The sequence below is a fragment of the Channa argus genome, chromosome 14 (assembly GCF_033026475.1).
Source record: "Channa argus isolate prfri chromosome 14, Channa argus male v1.0, whole genome shotgun sequence".
Lineage (NCBI taxonomy): Eukaryota > Metazoa > Chordata > Actinopteri > Anabantiformes > Channidae > Channa > Channa argus.
This window is the reverse complement of record NC_090210.1, coordinates 21,666,599-21,680,018: the sequence shown is the minus strand read 5'-3', so window position 1 is coordinate 21,680,018 and position 13,420 is coordinate 21,666,599. Positions and strand designations below refer to the sequence as shown.

Here is a 13,420-nt window from a genome sequence, read left to right as displayed (position 1 = left end):
TCATCACCCTCATGACTGCAGGACTGTTGTATTTCTATCTATAAGATGTCTGGTTCAAAGTGTTGGCAGCTGGGATCATGCAACATTTTGGGGACTTGCATTGTCTGAGGAATTCAATGAGCCAAACTGAGAAGCTGGGGACAGATTAGGAATTAACGACGCTGTGGATTTCACTTCACTTACTTCTGGAGAAGGAGACTCTCCTGACGCGCCGACACACCTCGGACGTGTGTTTTTCATACCAGAGGTGGCTGTCGTCACAGTATCTATGACAAGAAGACGAACCCTGTTGTAGCATCAACCACACACTTCGTCACGTGCAGAAATGGCAGGTATGTTTGGAAGCTGCAGAAACCTTTTCATGCGTGTCCTGTGGCTAAGCGGTCTGCAGAGGCACTGAGAGAAGAACTTGCAGAGCTCGAGGACGCAGGGCTGCAGCTTGTGAGCGCTGACCGTCGTCGTGCTGCCGGAAACCCGCTCACCTGTGAGCTCCGCCCGTCTCCAAGGACAACCTCTCAACAGACAGAGTGGGAGGTCACGTCAGTCACAAACCAGCTGTGAACAGTTGTGTCACACTGACGGGGTTTTAGAAGCGGCTTAATAAATTTCTCTTTGCTTCCGAACAAAACGCAACAGAAGTAATTAGGAAGTTAATTACAAAGATAAAAGATGATCACGTAAGTTTGCTCTTAAAACAATAAAGACATTATAATTAACCTCTGAAGCCGACAGCAAATCATCACATCCATCCTTCCAATTCTCTCACTGCAATCATTTTCTACAATGTTTCAGTCCTAAATTCCCATCACAGAAATCACTGCTGTTGATGCATTTTCTAATCATTATTAATGCACTGCAGGTACACGAGCTCCTAATTACCATAAACATACATATTCAACTGAATTTTAATGACGTGCTCCTCCATTTTCTGCAGTCATCCGGTCATTTTGCAACGCTTACTGTGGTGGTTACCAGACCCAGAAACCTAAAGAAAGAAAGTTTCACGCAGTGATTTCATGAACTGGTGAATATCAACCACCGGCATCAGTTGCTGCTCAATGCACACAAATCTCACATGCAGACAAACTGATCCATTTGAGACGTAATAGCCAGGATGCTTGTTGTTCCATCCTCAGAGGCAGCGCCCCCCATGTTGGGAGGTGGGTAAAAACTGCTGCCTTTTGGCACCAAGCACCAACATGGCAGCGGTCATCTCCTACGAAATGCAGTTTGTCTAACAATGTCCTCCTTCACGGTCAAAGGTCCTGGACTACAACTGTGCACATGCTTGGGGTTGGGCACGGAGACACTAAGGTTCAATGTAGGCGCTAAAGAAAGATGGTGAGGGTTACTAAAAAAGTTGCAGTTGACAAAAATCAAAACAAAACTAAAAGCACATGACTGGTTACAACAACAGCGATGGCAGGTCGTTCTTGTAAAGGGTCTGTTTATACTGTAAAGCACTTCACACACACACACACACACACACACACACACACACACACACGATGCCGGCTGACATGCAAGTTGCTCACCTTACCCACCAGGAGCAACTTGGGGCTCAGTGTCTTGCTCATGGACACTTTGACACATGGGATATAATCAAATCAGCTGTAAAACCTGCAGCCATTTCCACATTTTGCCCTAAAGACTCGACAATAACGCTCTGCAGTGATCATATCACTGGTGTGTGTGTCAAAAGTCTATCAATGAGACTCAGAAACACAAACACAAACACACACACACACACACACACACACACACACACACACACACACACACACACACACGTGAGATGTGCAGCAGGGTGTCAATGTGCATTTTATTGCACACTAATGACCCAGTGACAAATTGCACAGGATGTGTGTGTGTTGCTAGGCAGAACTCAGTGGGGGAGCAGCCATTGATTCTACGGTGTGATGTTACTGCCATCTGGCGGCTCCACTGGGGAACGCGGGCGCGTTGATGTGTAACACATTGACAAATTAAGCCAAAAGTTAAAGCCTATAATAAGCTTACATGTAAACTGATTGGTTTACCTCACTGCCAACGAACATCAACCAGCAAATCAACCTACAGACGCATTGTTTTTTTTGTTTTTTTTTACATAATCTAGTCTTTTGTGTCATATTTATTTTTTAATTTTTTAGATCCTTAAAGTTGTGTTGATTTACGGACCTCTGATCATGCAACGGACAAATGAAAATTTGGCTTTAATTTGCCGCAGCTAAAAAAATCCATCAAAGCTTTTGGTTTTTTTTTAAAGTAGACCATGCCGGCGTTACCATGGCTACCATCTCAGCCTGCAACATGGCGCTCTCTCCGTCTCCTCCCATGCTCTAACACACAGATATAACACACACCTTCCCCTGGGCTAAAATTGAGTCAGTCGCCAACGCCGGTGTGTCCAGAAATGGCAGCGCACGGATCTGATGCAATTACAGTTGTTTGTCTGAGAGCAGGTCAGCAGCCAGAGTCAAACTGTTCCTCCACAGCGGAGCAGCCTGAGCACAGCAACAGCTACAATTAATTATCAAGCATCCTTGAAAACATGTTTTTACATCACGCAGGTTTCAGGGCTCATTCTTTAGCATTTTGCTTCCTATTCAGTGGAAAACAGTACAACAAAAACAAGAGAGCACATGACGCAGACAAAACATGATGTGTCATCATGCGTTTCCTCTCAAGCCACAAAACCTCTTTGGGCTAATTTACGCTTTCCACCCGTCCATCCTGATGTCCGCACTGCAAACGCGCTCGCAGGTACAAACCTAACACACTGCAACATCCGCACACAAAGTGCAAAGAAAAACGAGCTTCAAATAGCAACTTGTTTTGACCCTGATAACATTCGACACGGTGCAGCATCTGTCAATTGCAAGGTCCGCACGCCGACTCCAAGCAGTTTGCAGAAAGAAGAGTGGTGACCATTCAGCATTACCACTATTTCAGAAACTAATAGAATGTGAATGATTTCCTTAATGATAAAGCCACTGAACCAGGAGCTCTTTACCTGGTTTCTCTGTTGCCACAGGCCTGCTGGGTGTTGTAGTCCTGCTCAGAGGCCACGTTGTCCTTCTGGCCACCGTAGGTCCAGCGCTGGGGTGGACTAGTGCGAGTCTTGACGGGTGAACTGCTGAAGTGCGTTGGGTTGTTGTTGTCAGCAGATGTGAGGCTGTGGTCGGACTAATGGCTGATGAGAACGTGGTGGGTGTGGGCGACGCTGTGGACTGCCGGGCCGCACGTGCAGTTGACTGAGCTGGGGCAGTTGTTACCGACCCAGTGGTGGTGTGTTGCAGAACAGTTGTGGTTAGTGTTTGTGTAGCCTGTGTCTGGCTCGTCGTTGTCACTCTTCGTGTTGGTAGCGTCTCTGTGGTTCCACTTTGTGGTGTGGACGTTCGTGCCAACACGGTTTGCGTCGTCCCCATTTTTGTTGGCCTCAGTCCGTTCACTGTAGTTTGACCTTGGGTTGTGATGGCTGTATGTTGCTGAGCTGCTGCCAGTGGTTGTGCAGCTGCTGGAGCAGCTGTTTCCTCCATAGGTTTTGGTGACACTGAAAAAACACCTTTATAGACTGAACTGAAAACATGATGAGGAGCTTGATACTGAAGAAATCTGCAGCCCTGCAACCAGCATATTTTGCCTTATTCCCTGATGTCACATTCATTTCATTTGATTTAGGAAATGCTGTATATGGAACACACACACACACACACACACACACACACACACACACACAATGCTGGTGATTTAATACTAACATACATGAAGAGAAGCATAGTTTTTCATGAACATTTTGGATTATACACAAAATTTACTCCACAAAAAAATCCACAACTCTCATTAAATAGTTACTTCTTACTAATTCATTCTTTGAATTCTTCTTTCTGATATTGTTTTGAAGATTGTTTTGAGAAAAGGTCAACACACAATGACGTTAGGACTGGGAGATGCTAAAGCACAAGACCGTTCACAAATACACACTTACTCAGATCCACGTGAACAGTAAACTTAACACCTGCTACAATACTTATTAGCAAATCAACAGATTTTAACTGACTGCTAATAGTCACAACAAACATGGGAGCAACATTGCAGTTTACTGTTACATGCATAATGTGGTAATTGATAATATCATGTGCAGATTTTCTTTCCATATTAAAGTCTGAGTGTAACAGAACGAGCCTGATCACTCACCATGTGCAGTGGATTGGACTCTGCTGCTGGCTAACATGGAGCTCGTCCCAGATGGAGAGACGTGACTCAGATTCGTGGGCAGTTGGTGCCATTCTGAGGTTTAAAATAGACATTTAGAAAACGTGAATCAAACGGCTCTTCGGCGTCCTGAAGGTGGCAACAGATGCTTGAGTGAGGTCTTTTAAAATCCTCGTATGACTCACCGATAGGGAGTCTGAAGGCGGAGATATTACCTACTTGAAAAGGAAGCAGAGAAGTTCAGTGAATAATGCATGTGGCATTTTGTAGAAACTAAAGAGGGGTGGGGTTTAACTAACAGAAGACTAAAAACCAGCAGGACTCTTTCAGAGTTGGACATCCAGTCAAACTGAAAGTTGCAGCCCTTCAGCAACCAGAGTTTTAAGGTGGAGTGGTTAAGGTGGCATTTAAAGGAGGCCTTCACTGACGGGGAACGTGCTGCTTTTGGGTCTTGTTTGAGTAGTGGATGTAACTCAATGCCATAAATCTCCCCTCTGTCTTCCCTACAAAAAATTAAAATATCTCCCTACTTCTGGCTCAAAAACGCCTCCAGATGACATCACTTGAAGGAACCTTCACTTCAACTCTGTCATTGCTCACACTATGAAGTTTGTGATCAGGCTCAGTCTGTTTTTCCCGAGCTCCAGACCAGGGAAGAGCCCCACACTCTTTCTGGTCACTTTGAGTCAGATTGTCCCACTTTTACATTTGCTTTTCGAAGTCTTTCCATCTCTTAGTGGCTGATCTACATTTTGTTCTGGTTATTTTTTGTCATTTACAGTTTGTCTCACGTTTCCACTCTGAAGTCGCATTTTCACTGCTGAGACAGAAGCTTTTTTTGCACAGTGTTCTCACACAAAGAAACCAGATAAGAAACCCTGCTTTTCCTGTGTGAGGGTCTTTCTGCTTCTAACCGTCTTCGACATGAAACACCTGTAGTGACTGGACCGATTCAGACAGTCAACGAGGCACAGAAAACCAAAAAGAAACAAATTCAACTTATACAATACAAAAACTGTATAAAATATACATGTAAATGTATAAAATATCCCAATATTTCTTCTGACTGTTTTCCCTTCATGCAGACTTACAAATAGGAGCACAGAGGAACATAGTTTGACCGAGAGAAACACATTCACAAGAGAAGACTTCTGTTGTGGGGATGAGGATCACGTGGATCCCAGTTTCATTAAACGGATCTTAGCAAGTGAGATGTCTTTAACTGAGCTCTCTTGACTTAGAAATGGCCCAGAAGTGACAGATTTAAGAATCCATCCATGACTCTGGAAAAAAAAAATTATTTAATTCATGTTTGTGTGTGTTTTAAACTAACCTCTGTGAGGTCCTTCAACAATGGTCAGATTGAAGAGGGGGGCGATGGCACCGACCTCCCAGAGCTCCGGCATCTCTCTGCCTGGACAAAACCCACATGACAACATGCTGACACTTTCCATAGTGGAGACAGCCAGTGTTCACAGGATGAGCAATAATACTGCAGAGAGCAGTGTGTGTGTGTGTGTGTGTGTGTGTGTGTGTGTGTGTGTGTGTGAAGAGTTGCTGGTTCCAGTTACAATGTGATACTGGTTTATGAAGTGGATCCAGGTACAGTAAAAGAATCATTTTTCTTTCTTTTTTTTTTGGCTACTTAGAATCGTTGGATAAAAGTTGAAGATTCAAAGACGGAAACCATCCATTTAAATTATTGAGGTAAAAAACACTGAACAAAAAAAATAACAAGATAAATCAAAACCAAATCTAAAAGGATTCAGTAAACTGGCTACATGAAACTTACTGCTTGGGGACGATCGTGCTAATGAAACGGATCCTGCACGTCTGGCCCTGGACTGGGCTCTACTTACCCATCTTACCGGCCATCACACAGATGTAAATGCAGTCCGAGTTGTTCCTCTGGCTCACTGCCAAAACCCCAAAACAAACTGTTACTACATCAAGTTAAAAAGGCCGGATTGTAATCAGCAGGAAACGCAGTGCTTACACACACACACACACCGGACAGTATGGAGGAAGACTTGAAGAGCTCGTGGAGATAACTTGTGGAGTTTCCCATCACGTCCAACAGCACGGCCGTAAAGTCTGATCAGGAAGAAAGTCACTGGCGTTAAAACGTCTCCAGAGGAAAACCACCAATGGTCCAATGGTCCAGTACCTGTTAGGTCGTTGGTATCGTTTGTGACACAGTAACAGAATCTTCTTCTGAACACGCTGCTTTCTAGACTCCTGATGCTGGAAACTGGACGACAAAAAAAAAAATCACATTACAGCGTAAAACGTCACACGTATTCATTTTACACCTTTCACGGCTCATTCGGGGGAACTTGGATACTATTTCAATAAGCAGCAGTAAAGGAAAAACTGTGTTAATCCACAGGTCTACACACAGTATGAAGCTGGCAGTTACACACTCAGACCACTAAGTGGCGCCACCGCCCAGGTTTCTTTTTACTGCAGAAACAATGCGGTGATGCGCGCTGGTCTGAGTTGTGTCACTGGCAGATTACTGAAAGAGAGATGCAACGCAAACTCTATGGCTGATTATTAATTCTTCTAACACTTTTACTTGTGGAGCAGAAGAGGCAGGAGCCAGTGTGATGGACATATTTACTATTATAGACCAACAGGGTGAGTTTATGCAGAGCCAGAGAGCTGTAGGACGTCACACTGAGGAGGGAGAACAGCTGGTGGGAGCCTGAGAAAAGACAGAGAAGATGCAGAATGAGGTTCTGAATGGAGCCTACGCGGCTCCGTTTAGGCACCGACACTAGGAACATGGATGGATGAGGGACTGTGGGACCATGTTTGCACGGTGGCCCCGGGAGCTCACGGCCCTGCAAACGGACAAAACACAGGCGAGTTGTAAAAAAAACAAACAAAAAAAAAACAACTCCATCAATTTGGCATCAAGGAGCACGCGGCGAAAGCCACGACAGTTCCACATCTAAATGTCACTTCTTAGTGGCCCCCGGAAACATCGCTACGACAGTAGAAAGTCACTAAAAAGTGATTCGCAAATGTATTTTCAGTTGCTCGCAGCTTTTTGCAGCACGTTTTTTAATGCTGCACCTGTGTTGTGATGATGATGATGATGATGATGATTTGCAGTGCAGTGAGCTGTCAGGGCCTCCGTTTCAGTGCAAAAACGCCAAATGCTGAAACTGGGACTTTGATAAGCACAAAACTTCGGTGTGTCGGTGCGATGTGAGTGAAGTGTGGCGTCATGATGACGAACATGACAGACTCACAGCATCAGAGGTGACGTACCCGACTGGCTTGAATTTATTAACGAGTTGACGAGGGGAGTGAGGTCGATGGCTGATGGGTCGATGAACTCTGCAGGGACCTCTGGCAAATAAAAGCAGAAAGTTAAAAGTCGCCGGTTTCAGTCTCTGTCAGAACGAGTTTGCAGCATCAGCAGAATGTGGCTGTTAATTTGAAAGATGCCCTAAAATGACAGAACGGAATTAACTAGGGGCTATTTGAAAAGCACGAGATCCGTTTGAGTGTTTTCATTTTATTTTATGGATTAAAAGACGTCATTCACGGCGGATATGAAGTTTTATCAGTTCCACTACACATGTTTGACCTATGTGCACGTTAGAATTACACATATTTCCTGTCATGGATTGTGATGCACAATCAGACTTAAGTCAAATCAAATCTGTAAAGGATTGTGCAGCTGTACCTCGTGTGTACGGTTTCTCCACCATGAGACGGTGACAACCAACACGTTTCTGGGTCAACTGACAATTTTTAGCTCTTGGTGTTTTAACAACTGAATTCCCCTTTTTCAGTCTTTACACGCACTATGTAACTTTACCTTAAGTCATATAGCAGACAAACAAAGCAACAGTTATATCAGAGGGAAAAAACTGCCAATGATGTGAATTAAAACAGTTTGGTGTAAATTAATACTGTGAAAAAAGCAAATCATGTAAAAAGAAAAAGTTCTACCAAATAGAAGAGTGAGAACCACCTGTGGCATCTAGTATCTCTCTCCGGTGTCTGTCTTCTTCCCGTCTGCGCCTCAGTGCTAAAGACAAATGAAACTAGTTTTTATGGGAGCACTTTTTTTTATGTGTCAAATCTGAGTTAAGTCACGGCGACATCAGATTATCCTGGTGAAATAAGGTCAGTTTGGCAGAAAAATAAACTGAAATTGCCAACACTCAACAGTCACTCGAGCTACAAAGCTGCAGCCATCACCACATCAGCCGACACTAGGCCCAATGCAACTGTCCTGCAGTGAACTGAGAAGCTGCATGTGACTTTACTGAAACACCCGTGAACACTACTTAACTGAAATTAAGCAATTTTTTCTTGCACCGGAAAACATTTTTTTAACAAAAGGAGCAAAAAAAAAAAAAAAAAGTGACATCAAACGTGACATGTTCAGACCTACCATGGCTGAAAAGGAGGAGTAAAATGGTAGCAATGCAGATTATAAGGCAGAAGCATTGACGCTGCGTGGCTCTCTGTAAACCTGCCATGGCCCCGGTGAAGCCCTGCTGCAAAGACACAATTAGTTACTGGAGGTCAGCAGTGGGCCCCCCGTTTCCTGAAGTATCAGGTAAACTTTGCACAATGGTGTCATCATGAAGTCACCCCAACACTCAAATCAGTGGGGCCTTCAGAGCACAACGCTTCACATGCACAAATGTAGAAAACAGAAGGCAAAGCTGTACTTAAAAAAACAAAACAAAACAAAAAAAACCAACCCTAATAAACTTTTTTGTTCACAAACTTTACTTGCATTTTTTAAAAAAAGCTAACCTGCATCCTTTGTCTCATTGAACCTATGTTGAGGAAAATAAAACAGCACCTAAACACATTCAACTATGTGCAGCCAGATTTTGGATTCAGCAAACCAAAACTGATGTTCTGCAACTAATCCTCCTTTGTGAAGGTGCCACATTTGAGTTTCTGTTGTGTTTCAGAGAAAATAGCGATACACATAAATAGCTAATAAAGTGCATACAGACAAATGTTGCTCCATCAACAAAAGTGTAGTAAAAACATCCACTGGTACAAACTACTGACATGATGCATTATTATTATTATTATTATATCAAGTACAAACTTACAGTTTAAGACATTGGAGGACAGTGAAACTTCTCTTACATCTATGTTTTTACTCTTAGGTTTGAAGTTGTGTGGCATCTTTGCTTTTTGATTCTTTTTTTTTGGACAGTCTACCGAGTCCGTCTTTCCCGCTTAAATTTGAGCTGAAACGCAAAATCTTTAGGTAATGAAATTTTCTAATAATTATTTACATAGCAGCTAATCCAGCGTAGGAAAACAAAAAAAAAAGAACAGCAAACACAACTTACTGTACCTGCTCGACTCCTCCAGCAGCATCAAACTTCACCCAGTGTATCACACACAGCTCGGCTCAGATAAGGATTAAACAAAGCCTTTGTTTTTTTTTTCCTCCTCCGAACAGCACAGGTTGGCAGCAGTAAGGTGGGGTGGGGTGGGGGGGCTGGGCACTGATCCTTAACCCTCTCCACCAGCTCCACTGCATAAAATATGCAGCTACACTGAGCTTTATTATGCACCAGAGGAAAAGTTTCTCTACAGTTAATAATTAAAATGCTGCCAAATGGCTAAATGCAGCCTACATTTGAACAAAGACGCCCAGATGTCTTTACAACGGGCAACTTCTTTCATCAACTGGATTTATTTGGGTGAATTCAGCTTCAGCTTGTGGTGACACATTGTTTAATGGTTAAGTACAATCTTCATTTTTCAGCCTGGGCTCAGCATCAAACTAATGACAAGATTTCTCCTGCAAACCAGATACCTGAATTAAATATTTCCTGTAGCCAATGTGAAGCTGCCATTTTTATTCAGCCCTTTTTTTTATTGCCCCCACTCTTAGCTGCTAAAGGGATTTTCCTTTGTGTTCATGCTCACAGTTTTAGTTGGAGCTCATTTCTAAAATATTTTGTCAGACTGTTTCGGCGCAGTCTCGGGTTCCTCTATTAGTTTCTTGTTTCAGGAGCCTGTGGTCCAATCAGGCCTACGAGTGGCACCTGACCAAAGCCCAACACCCGCCAACCATCTTATGCCATCGCCACACAGCAATCGTGAACAGCGTCGTCTCAATCTTCTTTGCACTTTGGCACTAAAATATTACTGGAATTGGTGCAACCCATTACAGGATATTTTACAGCAGCTCACATTAGCTTGACGTGAGAACCGTGTCTATTTTTACATTAAAGATACGTTTAATAAACTCGCTTTTAAGGCAAAGCTTTCAATTTCAGTTTTAAGTTCAGATTCAGGAGCTCCGAACATTTTTTGCAGTGCAGGTAAACGGCCAAAAAAAGAAAGAAAAAAAAAAAAAAAAAAAAAAAAAAAAAAAGCAGCTGGAGTGACATATGAGCCGTGGAGAAGATGAATAAGGGGAGTGAATGCGGCACTTTGGACGCCTTGGCAGTCACTTTCAGATACACAGCGGCAACTGGCAGCAGGAGGAGGAGGGGGGCTGCTGAGGGCCTGGGAACAGCTGCCCCCCGGGAAAACACGACCAGAGTTTTAGCTAATAATTAGAACAAAAATGGGAAAAAGTGATAAGATAAGTGGTAGCAAGTGTGATGCCTCTGTAAGCCAGAACAAACTCGGCCAGAGCAACTTTTTAAGGCCCAAAGCTTGCTCTTCTACTGCTTGGACACAATTGAGATTCTCCTTGTAATTTCCGTTTGGTCCTACAAGTTTCTCTATGCAGGAGTTGTCGTTGAGACATAACTAAGAAACAAGGGAGAGGCTCCTTTTCCTCCTCAAAAGAAAAGAAAAATGCAACACGGTGCTGACTTTTATAATGAACATGAGCAGAAGGAATGATGTCAGGCGTAAGAGGCCTGCGTTGCGGTAGGAGCATTAATTACGTAAGAGTCACAAAAAAAAGCCTAAAGAGCAAAACAACAAAGGTCTAAAACGACTGGAAAGATGTGTCTGACTCTGGACGAATTCAATACTAAACGAGTCACCAGTTTTTAGAAAATTGTGTCCAGAAATTAAAGGCTGACGCAGTGATGGGAAGTTGACAAGTGAAGGAAGTGTGTTGTGTCTTCTGCATTTGCAGTACGTGTTGCAAAATTGGTTTAGATGTTTCGTTAATTTGCATTTCGTTTGTTGTCCTAAGTTGCAACGTGTCCCTCAGTGGCCACCGTAGAACTGTGGAAGTAACTGAATGCTACAAATTAAGAGTCTTAACACAATTATACCATTAAGTGCGTTTATACAACACCCACTCACAATATGCAGTTCAGTACTTTATTAATAACTGGTGCAATTGAAAAGACAAAAAATAAAAATCAAGTAGGAATACATTTGCATATTATAATATAATCAAAACAAATACTCAAAGTGGTCTAATACAGAATAGAAATGGTATTTTTTTTAAAGTCTGGAATGACAAAAATGATGCACAGCTCTGAAGGCCACTAGTGTAAAGTTGTCCACACCTCCCGTAAATGAAACTTAATAAAAAGCTGTTTCTGAACATAAATAAATAAATAAAAAGCTGCTGTCAAATAACTTGCACAAAACAGTCAGTAATGTCCAATAGTTTATAAAAAGACATTTTCTCTTTCTCTTGAGGTCCAACGGCTGCAATTACACAAGAGCACCGCATGTAATTTTACCCTCGTACCGACTTCTCTCAGGTCTTCCTGTAAAAACAGACGGAACGTTTGCTTCTTGATCCACACGGTAACAAATCTTGTGCCATTTCTGGTGCTGAACAGCTCATTGTTACACTGCTAGGTGTCGTCAAGTATTTGTCCAAATTCTACATTTGGGATTTTTAAAGTATCTCTAGTCTCGTCTTCGTCCATTTCCATAACATTCTAAAAGCGTTTTCCTGCACTTTGTGCCCATCGAAGCCCCCGATAGCTTGAAGCATCGAGAGTATCCACAGATACTTTAAAAGTTCCAAACCCCGATAAGCTTTTACTTTTTTAAAAACAACGTAAATATACAAGTGCTGTAGCCACTGACGTGTGCCAACTTTGGACAAGCCCAAAAGACCAAACACCTTCATGAATCCACAAAGCAAGTTGTCTTGTTCTGTTCAACTATATCGGCTTCATGTCTGACCTGCTTCCTATGTGGTTCAAATTTATAAAATCCAGTACATGTATGTGAAAGGTATTAAACATCTCTCTGCATCTTTTCTGGATGACGACATCTGGAGGAGTTCTGGAGGAGCAGGCCATTAGATTTTCAGCATGGATGTGCAGACTCACCACAGCGAGCCTCCTCACACATCGGATCTCTCCTACACCGACTGCAGCCACATTTACTGCACATTTTATGGTACAACCAAAAGCAGCTTGGTGAGGAAATTTCTCTTGTGTTCAGTCCAGAGCTAACGTTGGGTCTGGGATGTGTTTGACTTGGCTTAGCACAGAGGAAGGAACCATACCTGCTAAAAAAACCCAAAACAAAACAAAAAAAGCCTTCCAAAATCCACAATGCTGTTTAATTATATGTTTTTCTGTGTGTAAATGCAGCCTTTTTCAGAGAGACCAACAGTTTTGGGATGTGTTTTGACAGCTGGTGTGAGAAGAAAAAAAAAAAAGCATTAAATGAAAAAACTTTGTAAAAAACAAAACAAACACTTTAAACAGAACTGTACTGTAAAAGGCCAAGGCACAAATAATTTGTAGCAATCGAAATGTCCATGAAGTTACAGGTTATGTAGAATGTGTCAGTCAGTGCATTGCCTCAAATGCAGTTACAGTGAATACAACCATACTTAAGAGAACAATCACAGCAAGCACTATTGCCCTCTTGACTACTCGGATGCCGTAAAGTGCTCCTTTTCAAACAAAAACCGATGCACGTACAGACGAGATCACACACAGAGTTGAAGAGAACAAATGACGCACATGAAGGTACAGACAAGAGGACAGACGTGTTGAAAACTCCACGCGTTTCATACGAGGAACAGTCTATGGCTTTCAGGGATTGAAGGAGGATTTAGTACCGTGTGATGTTGTGTGTCTGAAGTGAACTGAAGCGTGTTTAGTCTTTAGTGTTGCAGTAATATCGCTGCAGCCTTTTTAACAAACTAAAAACTTATTTGTGAAAAGCAGAAGGTTCCTACGACAACTGCAAGCGTGCACCATTGTTTCCTTTGTGTTCATTCATCACAAATGAGTCCCCACTGCAAGAACATATT

General features: G+C 42.6%; 1 protein-coding gene across 1 annotated transcript; it reads right to left on the bottom strand.

The window, feature by feature from the left end:
• Nucleotides 1-3,414: 3,414 nt before the first annotated feature.
• Nucleotides 3,415-8,736, bottom strand: LOC137140686 (HERV-H LTR-associating protein 1). The gene is made up of 10 exons (XM_067529198.1): nt 8,633-8,736; nt 8,207-8,263; nt 7,495-7,575; nt 6,839-6,922; nt 6,383-6,466; nt 6,226-6,309; nt 6,075-6,131; nt 5,549-5,629; nt 4,198-4,433; nt 3,415-3,553 (listed from the first exon to the last, which is right to left on the bottom strand). Exons 1-9 carry the CDS (start codon nt 8,718-8,720, stop codon nt 4,264-4,266), a joined length of 786 nt encoding a protein of 261 aa, XP_067385299.1. The 5' UTR covers nt 8,721-8,736; the 3' UTR covers nt 3,415-3,553; nt 4,198-4,263.
• Between the last annotated feature and the right edge of the window lie 4,684 nt (nt 8,737-13,420).

What these genes read in the sequence shown, in the direction of transcription:
- LOC137140686 (XM_067529198.1), bottom strand. Translation starts at nt 8,720, where the DNA reads ATGGCAGGTTTACAGAGAGCCACGCAGCGTCAATGCTTCTGCCTTATA. An exon ending in CACCCTGTTGGTCTATAATA is followed by an intron (nt 6,467 to 6,838) that starts GTAAATATGTCC and finishes TTTGTCGTCCAG; the next exon opens with TTTCCAGCATCAGGAGTCTA. An exon ending in TGTTGAAGGACCTCACAGAG is followed by an intron (nt 4,434 to 5,548) that starts GTTAGTTTAAAA and finishes TTCCTTTTCAAG; the next exon opens with TAGGTAATATCTCCGCCTTC.